Here is a 12,811-nt window from a genome sequence, read left to right on the forward strand (position 1 = left end):
TGGAGAAGCCCTGGCCAGCAGAGGGTCACCTTTTTTTTTTTCTTTTTTATAAATTTTATTTATTTATTTATTTTTGGCTGCGTTGGGTGTTTGTTGCAGTGCACGGGCTTCTCATTGCGGTGGCTTCTCTTGTGGCGGAGCGCAGGCTCTAGGCGTGTGGGCTTCAGTAGTTGTGGCTTGCGGGCACTAGAGCACAGGCTCAGTAGTTGTGGCGCACGGGCTTAGTTGCTCCGTGGCACATGGGATCTTCCCGGACCAAGGTTCGAACCCGTGTCCCCTGCACTGGCAGGCGGATTCTTAACCACTGCACCACCAGGGAAGGCCTGAGGGTCACCTTTTTATTGGGACATGGGCAGCACACAGCTCTGGGCAGTGCCCCACCCTCCCCGGGGGCTCAGAACTCGCAGATCACGAGGCACCGGTCTCCGCAGGCCTTGTCGTTCCACGTGCCATCGGGATAGATCTCCACACAGTTCTCTGTGTCTCTGTTGTTGGGCTCCCCGGGGGCCCAGTTAGAATACACCAGGGGCTCCCCTGTGGGGTAGGTGAACGTGCCTTCCTTCTTGTTGTCGGTCATGCTCAGGAAAGCAGACTTGTTCTGGTCTGCGACCAGCTGTTTCAAGGCCTCGTTCTCGGCTGCAGAGCGTGGGGAGGCCATCTGTCCCCCGGCCTGTGTGCATATCTGCTGTGCATCCTGAAAAGTTTTTTCAAAACCTCCCGTCTTGAAGATCTTCTCCCCGACACCCCGGCCACTGGGAAAGAGGTCCACTAGGGGAAGAGGAGAGTCAAGTTGGGGTGTGGCAGCACCTGGACCTTTGTGCTCCAACCAGAGCCCCCCAGCCTCCCATCCAGGGTACCAGGGCACCAGATAGGATGGAAGCGAGGCACTGGTTCCAGAGCAGCCCTGGCTCCACGATGCGCCCTGTGAGTGGTGCTGTGGTCTCCAGTTACAGGTGAGGACCCTGGAACTCGGGGAGCTTACGTAAGAGGCCCAAAGTCACACAGATGTCAAATGTAGAGTGAGGATCAAACCTTGTTGGATGTGACACTAAAGCTTAGACGTGCACTTTCTGTTCCTCCCCATGTCATATGCCAGAATTGGTTTTTCAATTACTGTGTAGATTGGAATGACTTTGGCCAGGGAAATGACACTGTGCTGCCCAGGGCAGTTCCTAAGAGTGTGGGAAACACCATGCAGGGGGCTCGCTCTCACCCCTGCATGATGGCTGGGCATGTGGGGTTGTCAGAAGGGGGTCTGTGCTGTGTGAAGGGGTGAGGGGAAAGGAGAGGAGAGGGTGGGGCATCTGAGAGCAGCGTAATGCTAATCTCTGCACTGGGGGCAGCCCAGTGTTGGCCTCTTGATATGCTTACGGGTGATGCCCCAGCCAGTCAGCCTCCCTGGACCGCTGGGCAGGGGATGAAGGCTTCTGAGAGGTGTGTGTGGGAATGGGGGGCAGGAGTGGGATCGGCGCTGGAGAGACCCCTGTTTGGGAGTCAGAAGGCCACGTGTTCAGCCCCAACCTGACAATGATGGTCCAGGTGGGCAAGGGAAAGTCACTTCCCTTTTCAGGGTTTCCCATTCCTTATTTCTAAAGCAGGTGTACACTACATAAAAGCATCGCCTGTGTGACATGTTAAGTATCTCTTATTACTCCATCCTATCCCCATCCCTGTGACTTCTAGGCTCATGCATGGAAATCTTCAGGGCTCCTAAGAGGGCTCACTGGACTGGGTAGGAACCCAGACTACACCCTGACCCACTGCCCTTCTCCTCTGAGTAGTTTCAACAAGGACTCAGAGGCCAGATTCTCCACGGGGTCAGGATGGCACCCAGAGCAGCCCTGGACAAGGTCAGTGCAAGTTCATGCGCCATAATTGGGTTTATGTCCCATGCATCTGGGTGGGTGTGCCTGTGCATGCGTGAATATGCCCATATATCCATCTGGAGGTACACAGGTGGAATTAAGGTCCATCTGGATGGGTGTGCATATTTGTGTGTGCATACGTGTGCCTGTGTGCACATGTATGTAGATGGTGTGGAGTGAGCGATGGTGTTTAAGTACCCACACATGTGGCCGGTGCCTATGCTCATGTTCTCCTTTGTTTACATCAGTGTGCCTATGAGCAAGGGAACGGGTATGCAAATATGTTTGTAGAGGGAGGAGAACGTCAAACGCTGGAACTCTCATCCTTACTACTTAGGTACTTAGTTGGCTTGAGCCCTTAGGAACCAACCCTATATCCCACCCCTTTATGCTCTACTCCTTCAGAAAACTCTTCTTTTTTTGGATCATGAGGTTTGATGAATGATGTGGACTCAAAGCTGATGTCAGGGAAAGCAGAGAAGGGGGAGGGGCAGTTGGGGACTGAGGCAGAGAGTCCCAAAGGCACCGGGCAGTCAGGTGCGCACTCCAGGAGGCCTCTGCCTCCTTAGGATTCCAGGCTTAGGGAAGAATCTCTGCTTTAAACACCCAAGGAGATGCAGGGAGAGTCCAGCACTGGCCAGAGACTGGAGGCACCCTGCCCCAGACCCAGGGGCATCTTTAGGGTGAGATACTCAGTGGCCACACAGCAAGGTTGGGCCCCACCAGACTTGAATCCCATGAGCAGCATCCCAGCCCCTGCTCACAGGACTATGTCTGGATTCTCTGCTGCCTGGGCTGTGCAAATGCATCTCTGGGTACTTGCATACCTGGCTCCACAGAGGGAAGAGATGCATCGTGGGTTGGGTGTCCCCTTGTCTATCATAGGGACATGCCCAGAGTAGGCAGGGGTGAAGGTCTCCTGCATTGGTGACAAGGACTGCATTCTCCTCCTTTTCCCTTGCAGCTCCTTGCAGCTCCTGGAGTACGTGGCTGCACTGCTGTGTCCCAGCCCATCCTTAGCCCCACTGCCTGCCCCAGTTCCAGGTCCAGTCCTAAACAAGGTCCCAGCCAAGTTCAATTTTAGACCCAAGCCCAGCCAACTCCAAGCCAAGACCCAGACCTAGGATGAGGCCCACCATTGGTGTCTGGTTCAGGTTCAGGTCCAGGAACTCACCTTTCTTATAATGAGAGAAAGCATTCTGGAGGCGTTGTAGCTGTCCCTGTAAGGTCTCCATCCGCTGCTGGAGAGCAGTGATGTCTGCAGGGCAGAGAGGTCGAGTGAAGAAAGGTCCAGCACAGCCTGGGATCAGCTCAGAGCCCGGGCCTCAAGGGAAGGGTACCCAGTTGCAGACACATATTGGGGGTGGTGGTAAAGAACTGGGACGGAGCCCTAGGAAGCCCACATCTGCTGACATAGGTGGGCCTGTGCTGCCCACAGGATTTCCTATGTTTCTGCTATGAACACTGTTCCCTGAGCAGGTCCCTGCACCACACTGACACTGAACCAGGTGACACTGTAATTCCAAATTCTAGGAACCTGATAACACTTCCTTTTGGGGGTGGGAGTAGAGGAATACATGTAGCTCAAGTACTTCCCATCCACTGGGTTATTTGAAGTTCAAAGCTATCTGATGAATTGGGAAGGGAGGTGTGCTCGTCCCAAAGATCAGATAGAAAAACTGCTCAGGTTGCCCTCCAGCGAGTCATAGAGGCTAAGACCAGCGTCCGCTTTGACTTCCAGCCCCCCACCTGTAACTAAGGGGGACACCTGAGAGGAGGGCCCGGGAGGGCCTCCTCCCACCCTCCGTCCCACCTGTGCCCTTGTGGGGCCCCCAGATCTTCCTTACCTTGGAGTCCACTCTCTCCCTTCGCTCCTCTGTCTCCAGGAGCACCTCTGTCCCCCTTCAGTCCTGGGGGGCCCCTGGCACCTGGAGGTCCCTGTGGACCCATGGCTCCAGAAGGCCCTGGGATCAGAGAAGAAGAGTTGGGTGAGTTCTGAACACATTTTCTAGCATTTTCACCTCCCCCAGTACATGGACTATCTTATCGTCCAGCAATACACCCTCCCCATATACATATGTCCCTCTGTGCCCTGAACCCAGCCTTGCATCCTCTCTGTGTACTGACTGTCCCTGTCACCCAACAACCAACCTTCCCTGTACATAGATGGTCCCTGCTACTCGCCCTACCCTCTCCCTAGAGACAGACAGTTCCCAGAGCCCAACACTGGCTGTCGCCCTGGAGTGCTAGCTCTGACCTGGCGCGTGGTGATGGTGGGCACAGGGGAACAGGAGCCCAGCCCAGCTTCCATCACTCACCTGCTGCCCCAGCACTTCCAGGGGCTCCGCGTTCACCGGGGGCACCTCTCTCTCCTTTAAGACCTGCAGGGCCTCTTGCCCCTGGGGAGCCCTGCAAGCCCGTGGCACCCACTCCTCCTGAGGAAGGAACAAATTGGGACGAACACGGCTGAGAGTGTGCTCAGCACTTAGCATTGCCTCGGAAGTGGAGCTTTTCACCCACAGCTCCAGGTGAGAGAATGAACTGGGAGACGGTGCTCCTTAATGCCTTGCCTCCTCTGGGGAGGGTATCGGGGAAATACGGTCAGTGTGGGAATCTGCAGAGAGAGACCCTGGCAAGGCCTACCTGCGGCAGATGGTCCGGGCTTTTCCAGGCACTGTGCGCATGCCTTCGGCCCCATCACAGACTGCCACGCCTCCTTCCCACACCCATCACATACCACTGGGTCCAGTCTCGCCTTTGGGGCCTGGTGCACCTGCAGGTCCTATGTTCCCCTGCCTCCCTGAGGGACCGTCTCTTCCAGCTGGACCAGGCATACCTGGAGGTCCTGGAGGCCCTGGGGAAAAGGACCAGCCCAGTTAGTGACACTGAATCTCCTTGGAAGTGGGAGTGCCTAAAAGATGAGGGCAGTAATAGAAGTCTGAGAGGCAGCATCCTCCTAGAGGTGCTGCCCCACAGCAGCTCCAGTCTTCCCTGAAATAACCCAGCGCCACCTTGGAAACAGCCTTCTGCCTCCTTCCTGGGGTAGAATCTGTGCATGCCTACCGGCATGTCCTAGCGACACCACACCACCTGCAGACATCTGCATTCCATGCCCAGCTGCTCACCAGGTGGTCCGGTGTCTCCCTTTGGCCCGGGTTCTCCAGCAAAGCCATTGTCCCCTTTGGGCCCAACTGGGCCAGCTGGTCCAGGCATCCCTGCTTCTCCTACAGGTCCTGGTAAACCTGTGGCAGCAGAAAAAATGGGCATAAACCTGGCCCCAGGCCCCGGAGGAGCCAGAGGATATTCCTTCAGGTTTCTATAAGGTGTAGACACTTGACCTCCACAAGACCCGGTCCAGTGGTGATCCAGGAAATGGGCATCCACATCCTCATTTTACAGGTGAAGAAACAGGCTTGCCAGAGCTGGAGGCAGATCAAACCAAGACCTGCCCTGACTTTCCATACAACGCACCTTCCCCTGCCCCAAGGCCACAGTATTTATAGCAGGCAAGCCTGTCAGCTTTTGCCCTTGATCATGGACTCCTTGCCCTCCCCCTTCCCAGAACCAAAGTTTATATCAGAAGTGACACCAGATGCTAATCACCAGAGAAATATAAATCAAAACCACAATGAGCTACCACCTCACACCTGTGAGAATGGCTATTATCAAAAAGTCAGCAAATAACAGGTGTTGGAGGGTGTGGAGAAAAGGGAACCTTTGTGCACTGTAGGTGGGAATGTAAACTGGCACAGCCACTGTGGAGAACAGTATGTAAGTTCCTTAAAAAATTAAAAATAGAACTACCATGCAATCCAGCAATTCAATCTCTGTGTATTTAACCAAAGAAAATGAAAACACTAACGCAAAAAGATTTATGTGCCTCCAAGTTCATTGCAGCATTGTTTATAGTAGCCAAGTGGAGGTGGCCTAGAGCCTAGGTATTCATGGATAGATGAATGGATGGAGAAAATGCAAGGCGTATATACAATGGAACATTATTCAGCTGTAAACAGGAATGAAATCTTGCCATTTGCAACAACCTGGGTGAACCTTGAGGGCATCATGCTAAGTGAGATATATCAGACAGAGAAAGGTACCGTACGATCTTACTTACATGTAGAATCTAAAAAACAAATGAACAAAACAGCGTGCTCATAGATACAGAGGACAGATTGGTAGTTGCTAGAGGTGGGGTTGGGGAGTGAGCAGAACAGGTGAAAGTAGTCAAAAGGTACAAACTTCCAGTTATAAAATAAATGAGTCCTAGGAATGTAATGTACAGCAAGGTTACTATCGTAAATAATACTGTGTTGCACGCTTGAAAGTTGTTAAAGGCGTAGATCATAAAAGTTCTCATCACGCACATGAAAAATTGTAGCTGTGTGTGTGGATGGATTTTCATAAGCCTTATCATCATTTCACAATATATACAAATATAAAATCATTATGTGGTTCACCTGAAAGTAATATAATATTATATATCAATTATACTGTAATAAAAAGAAGAGAAAAAGCTATGTAACATGCTCTTAAAACTATAGAAATTAGACCAAATTATTATGCATCATTAAGTGATAAAAGTATGCTATAAACACTCTATTTAATATGATTCTGTTTCCTAAATACGTCCATGAATGTGTAGGGCGTGTTCACACATAAAACACATTGGCTAAACCACAAGAACAGCACATACAAAAGTGTTAACAGTTGCTGTTTCTAAGTGGTGCAATTAAGGTATTTTTAATTTTCTTCTTTTTATCTTTAGTGACCACTTATTATTATTATTTTTTTACACATATTATTTTTTATTGGAAAAATGACCAAACATTTTAAACTTGTTACCTCAAGAAAGACTGCCCAAGTCTGAAATTATATGAGATCTACCTCGATTTAAGAATTTTACACTCTGTGTAAAATTGTGAGTTTGGTTATTCTTTCACTGAGATGAAATTCACATAATATAAAATTAACCTTTTTTTTTTCGGCTGCGTGTGCAGCTTGTGAGATCTCAGTTCCCTGACCAGGGATCGAACCTGGGGCCCAGCAGTGAGAGGGCTGAGTCCCAACCGCTGGACCGCCAGGGAATTCCCTAAAATTAACCTTTTTAAATTTTACAAGTCATTGGCGTTTAGCACATTCACAACGTTGTGCAACTACCACCTCTATTTAGTTCAAAAATATTTCATCAACCCCAAAGAAAACCTCATATCCGTTATCACTCTGTCCCTGCTTCTTCCCAGGCCCGGCTACCACTATTCTGCTTCTGTCTCTATTACTTATTCTGGACATTTTATGTAAATACATACAATATATGAGCTTTTGTGTCTGGCTTTTTTAACTCGGAGTGGCGTTCTTGAGGCTTATCCAGTTTGTAGCACATCTCAGCACTTCATTCCTTTGTGTGGCTGAGTAATGTTCTAGAGTATGAACACAACACGTTCTGTTTATCCATTCACCACGGATAAACGCTGATGGACACATGGGTTGTTTCCATCCTTTGGCTGTTGTGAATAAAGCATTCATGTGCAAAAAAACAAGAGAAGAAATGACACCTGTCAGGTGCTGCTAACTTATTCATTCACTTATTTGTTCATTTCCTCATTGTTTCATTTATTTGTTCGCTGGGAAACGAAGTATGGAACATAACTTTCTGCTTAGCACTGAGCAGGATGTAAATGTTAGCACCAGGTCCTGGTCTGCAAGGGATTTGTCACTGAATTTTAAACTGTGAGGCATGGGTAACAAGCGAGGAAGACAGTTTATGAGATGTCCCTCATCCCATCCCAGCACCTCCAACCCCAGCACACACACATAGTCGGAGGAAACAGGATTTCAAGGAGAAGAGAGGTGACATTTCAGATTTGGAAACTGTGCCCCAGGGTAAGAAAGGCCAGGGCCTGCCTGGGCCAAGCATGTGCTGGTGGTGGGAGACTGTGCATTTGATGGGTGGCTGAGAGCTTCTGTGCTGGGCATCGTGTTCTGCTTTTAGTTACGATCCTCACTAGGCGTGAAATGGAAGCATAGAGGATGGGCCCCCGCATCCCAATCCCACAGTGTGCCGTGCTCAGGCAGAGACATCCTGGCCCCAGGCCAAGCCTCTCTTGGGCTCCCCACTGGCCGGGGTGGCAGCAGGTACATGGGAAAAAAGCCACTCCTTAGAGGGGAGCATTAGAGGTTGCCCATCCTTGTGCACAAACTGTGGAGGCCATGAGAGCACCCTTTTCAGCAGCAAGAACCATGCCTCCCAAAGCACTCATTTTGCATCCTAGCATCCCCCGAAGTCCTAGCCCTGTACCTTACTGCCACCCGAAGTGAAGTTTTATGCACCACCGATTTGGCCAGTCGTAACTGTATTAAAATTCCTCCTGTCTTGGCAATTTACATTCATTTATTCCACAAGTATTCACTGAGCTTCTACTAGGTACAAAGCACTGTCCTAAATGCTGGGATTTTATTAGTGAAAAAGCAGACAAAAACCAAATCCCTTCCTCATGGAACTTAAACTCAACTGCATAGAAATAGATAATCAAAATTAAAATGTACAACATATGATAATTTATAAGATCAGAATAAGTGCCACAGAGGAAAAATAAAGCATAGAGTATTGGTGGGGCCGTGCAGTGTTCTCTTTCCAATAGGAGGGCCAGAGAAGGACTCTGTCTGTGACTAAAGCCATGAAGGAGGTGAGGAGTGAGCCATGGGGATGTGTGTGGAAAGAGCAAGGCCCTGAGGAGGCAGGGGGCCAAGCGTGCTTAGGGACCAGTGACAAGCCAGTGTGGTCAGAGCCCAGGGACAGTGGGAAGAGTGGAAGGAAATGAGATCAGAGAGATCAGCAGGGGTGGAGGGTGGTCTTGGGGACTGCTGTGGGGTGTGAGGTTTTACTCCAAGGGAGATGTGCGCCCCTGGGAGGACTCTCTCACCGAATCCTTTCGGGCGGGGGTCTTGGAGGTGCTGAGGAATGAGGGAATTGTCCTTGGAAATTCAGCCCCCCAAGCAGGGTCCGGGTCTTATTGGCCCTGCATGAAATGTCTGGAGCATCACCAAGTGACCCAGCTCCACCCTCTACCTCTGCCCAAGGGTCTCTCCTCTCAGGCCCATCTTGTCCTTTACAGCAGGTTCTTGGGACCACGTGCATCAGAATCTTGTCACCAGTGCAGACTCTGGCCCCACCCAGACCTACTGGGTCAGGATTCTGAGGATGCTCTGATCTCCAGGAAATCCTCAGACCCATAACAGTTGAATAACTAAAGTGCCTGGGACTGAGGAGCCAGAGAGGAGCCTGGTCCTTGGTCCAGCTGTGCAGTGTTCTCTCTCCAAGCACCGACCCAAGGCCAGGCTTGGAACGCACAAGAAGGGGGGGGCTCAGCCACATCCATGCTGCTCAGAGAGCCACTGTAGGAAAGGCTCCCTACCCCACACCCTGCCCCGGGATTCAGTTCAGGGCCCCACTGGGAGCTAGAGAGAGCTGGCACCTTGAATACCACCCGTCTCCTGAGTTCACTTCCAGGCAACCTTCTCCAAGCCCCAGCCCAGTTATGTTGGGAACTACTTTCTGTCTGTTAAGGACAGACAGATAATTGTCCCTTATCCTACAAAGCCTGGGGATGTTACCTATTCTCTCCAGCTTAAATGCTGCTCGTTTTCTTCCTCCCCAACCAAAATGCAAACTCCAGAAAGATAAAGACCTCAGTTGATCCCTGCATAGCCCTGGCCTAGTGCCATGGTGGTCCCCTTGTTCTTGTTGCTGGTTCATTGAATTCTCACTTCTTGCCAGTAAGACCCAGATCCTCCCCTGTGGGCCAGTATTTCTCGGACAATTCCCTTAATAATCAGTACCTTTGGAAACCTCAGGAGAATTCACCTGATTGGTACAGCAAGAAGATGCAACTTTATCCTGAAGACTCAACAGGAAAATGAAGCCCTGGCTCAATTATTTGTCGCTGTATAGTAGATATTATTCCCATCTACAGATGAGCAAACTGAGACTCAGAGACACTGAGTGGCTTGTCTCTGGGGGTCCCTGCTGTGGAGCTGGAGCTAGCAGTCGAGCACAGATGTGTCTGATGCAGAAGCCCATGTCCTTTTCATCTGCCACGTTGGGTTTCATATAGCACCTTTGTGTCACAATTTTCCTACCTATCAAATGAGATTAATACATCCCTTGTAAGACTTTTGGTGGGATTAAATAAACCACTCAAGTGAACACCCAAGCACGGGGCTGAACAAAGAAATGTCAGCTGCCTTTCCTTCTCTCCTCTCTCCATAATGTATTTAGGGAAAATCCTTTTGACCAGGCCTGAGTATGGGGCCACAGAGCCTCATCCTTTCCCACCCCTCATGGAGTAGAGTTTAATTGCATATTAAAAATATTTAACATCCTGCAGAGGCACCATTTAAGCAGAATGAACAACAGTTAAGTTCTGGAGTACGGTTCTAGAGGACCCCAAATACCAGTCGTTTACTCACTGTTTGCTCCTTCTTGGGTGGGTGGAGTCAAGATCCTAGGGGAGGAATCAGGGCAGCTGCTGACGGAGCTGGGGGCTCGGGGCAGCCCGTCTTTGCCAACCAGTAAGGCTGTGTTTTAAGTGGGCTGGATATCTGGGGGAAACCCACCCATGCGGGATGAAGAAGACCATCTCCAAGGTTTACACAGCAGAAAATCCAGAGTTTCTGGGTTGGTTACAATTTCAATGCCCACCCCTTCCCAACAGGACAAGCCCATGGTCCCAGCTCTACCTGGATCCCCCTTCTCGCCCTGGGGGCCTTCTCTCCCATCTCGTCCATCACGACCAGGCAGGCCCTTCTTCGGAGGGTTACACATGACCAGGGTGCAGGCGTTGGCCAGTGTTTTCTGGGAATAGGTCTTCATTTCTTCCCCCAGAGACCTTGGGGGCTGTGAGAGCAGAATCAGCGTGGAGAGAGGGAGGAGAAGCATGTCCTAGGCAGAGGAACAGGAAGAGAGGGGACATGCTTTTGGTGCGAGGATGTGGATTTTAGGGCTTGGCCTAGCTCCTGGAGGTGGGGAGAAGCACTTCCTCAACCTCCTCTCCTCTGCTCTGGGGCCAAGAGCAGCGGGGCTCTGAAAGCAGTTTAGGGACAAGGTGGGCATAAGGTCTGGCCTGAGAGGACATGAGTTGACCAGCTGGACTTCTGACGGGGGTGACCAGCAGCATGAACCTATTCTTAGATGCTCTGTGTCAACCCTTCTTGTGCCTCCCCTTGGGCACTGCCATGGGCACTGTGGCAAGGATGTAGAATTCCTCACTGAGGCCATCTGTCACATCAGGAAGGACTCACTGAGAGCTCTCGGGCAGGACCCTTCCCATCTCTGGACCTCCTTCTCCCTTTCTGTACCAGTAAGTTGGTTGACTTAATTCCGACAAGACAAACTCGTTTCCTCTCACTTGCTGCCTTGGATGGACTAGTCCTGGTGGTCTCAAGGGCTGCCTGAGAAAAAGCCAGAGTCCCGAGCACTGGATGGGTGAATGACTGCATGTTTGCCAGGTGATCTGCCATTCCCGGGCTCCATGAGGAAAGTCCATGGGACACCTAGAGTCCTGTCCAGGCCTCCTGAGAGGACTTGGAACAGGGGCCTCATGGAGGAAGGGGACGTGTGAGACAGGCACAGTCAGGGGAAGGCTAGTCTCTGGGAGGAAAGAGCAGATGTCCAAGAGCGCATCCGATTACCATCGGAAAGGGACTCAGGAATTAAGTGAGGTCAGGGTGGGTGCAGGACCTGGGCCCAACATTGGGCTTCTTTCCTCTCTCAGAGAGAAACTGTAAAGTTACGAGCATGGAAAGGGCTCATGGGAGTTGCAGAGGCTGGGAACAAAGCCTGAGGACCTGTTCAAAGGACAGGGGGTCACCAGGCAGGCTGAGGTAGTGGGAGGGGAGAGGCTTCCTGGCCAGAGAAGTACCTCCTTCCAAGAGGAAGATGAGCTGCATTTTCCACAGGGGCTTCCAGACAATGGCATCTGAGGTCTGGTTGGATGTCACATCCAACTCACCCAACCTCTCCCAGCCCAGGAAACACATCTCCCACCGAGCAAAGGGAACAGAATGAAGAGCGCTCCTTAGTACTCCATTGTGCCCTCACCTGCAACAGCTACCCTCCGAGACGGGAGCAGCTGCACAGACCTGCCTTCCTCAACACCCCTAGGGTAAACCACCCAGACAGGCAGGAAGATATTCACCAGACACTGGGAAAACAGAATGAGAGGCAAGGACAGAGACACTCACTGTTGCTTCCTCTAGGGCTCCAGAATCTCCAGGCAAATAGAGTTTCCTGGGCAGGCACTGGCTTTTTATACACGCCCTGTAATGTAAGCCTCCCAGCCCCGGTTTTCCGAGAACTCGCATCAAGAAGTGGGGCAATTTACTTCCTTGTTGACACACTCAATTTCACCCCACCTGGGTCCTGGACACCTGTCACTGATGTTTGTAAAACTACACACGCATCACCTTAGAGTTCATAGAGCACCCTCAGCCCACGATTTCATCTGCACCTCACTGCAGCCCTGTGAGTTCAGTGGCAGCATCAGTGTCTGTATTTCACAGATGTCCGGGAATCCAAGGTCCAGAGAAGACCAGCAAGTTGTACAATGACCTCCACCTCTTGCAAAAGCAGCTTGTGTCTGCAGAGTCCACTCTTTTGCTTCCTGCTCTAGATGTAGGACAGCCTCCCACTTGCCTTTTATGGGATGGCCTCCCCTTAACTTGGTTGCCCGAATCTCTCCACCTTTTTAGCCAGTGTTTGTCCATTCCATGGCTCTAGTGGCCAGTTTGGATCCCTGAGCTGCTAATATACTGTTGCAACCATCCCCAAGGAAACTCTAACTTCCAGTGACTGTGGGGCAGCTGCTGGCATCTCTGCTTGCTTTTAGATCCCTGTGACTTTATCTCTTCCATCAACCCTTCGCCTAGGTCTACACACCAGCCACCCCAGG

General features: G+C 51.0%; 1 protein-coding gene across 1 annotated transcript; it reads right to left on the bottom strand.

Moving 5' to 3' along the window:
• Window positions 1-308: 308 nt before the first annotated feature.
• On the bottom strand, window positions 309-12,378 carry SFTPD (surfactant protein D). Its single transcript, XM_082854190.1, has 8 exons — window positions 12,105-12,378; window positions 10,602-10,803; window positions 4,991-5,107; window positions 4,603-4,719; window positions 4,184-4,300; window positions 3,713-3,829; window positions 3,040-3,123; window positions 309-768 (listed from the first exon to the last, which is right to left on the bottom strand). The coding sequence occupies exons 1-8, from the start codon at window positions 12,222-12,224 to the stop codon at window positions 395-397; spliced, it is 1,248 nt and encodes a 415-aa protein (XP_082710316.1). The 5' UTR covers window positions 12,225-12,378; the 3' UTR covers window positions 309-394.
• Window positions 12,379-12,811: the final 433 nt, after the last annotated feature.

This window comes from Leucopleurus acutus, assembly GCF_964270905.1.
Source record: "Leucopleurus acutus genome assembly, chromosome: 14".
NCBI classification, from domain to species: domain Eukaryota; kingdom Metazoa; phylum Chordata; class Mammalia; order Artiodactyla; family Delphinidae; genus Leucopleurus; species Leucopleurus acutus.

What these genes read in the sequence shown, in the direction of transcription:
- SFTPD (XM_082854190.1), bottom strand. Translation starts at nt 12,224, where the DNA reads ATGCGAGTTCTCGGAAAACCGGGGCTGGGAGGCTTACATTACAGGGCG. An exon ending in GAGCCCTAGAGGAAGCAACA is followed by an intron (nt 10,804 to 12,104) that starts GTGAGTGTCTCT and finishes TCCTCTGCCTAG; the next exon opens with GACATGCTTCTCCTCCCTCT. An exon ending in GGGAGAGAGTGGACTCCAAG is followed by an intron (nt 3,124 to 3,712) that starts GTAAGGAAGATC and finishes TCTGCCCTGCAG; the next exon opens with ACATCACTGCTCTCCAGCAG.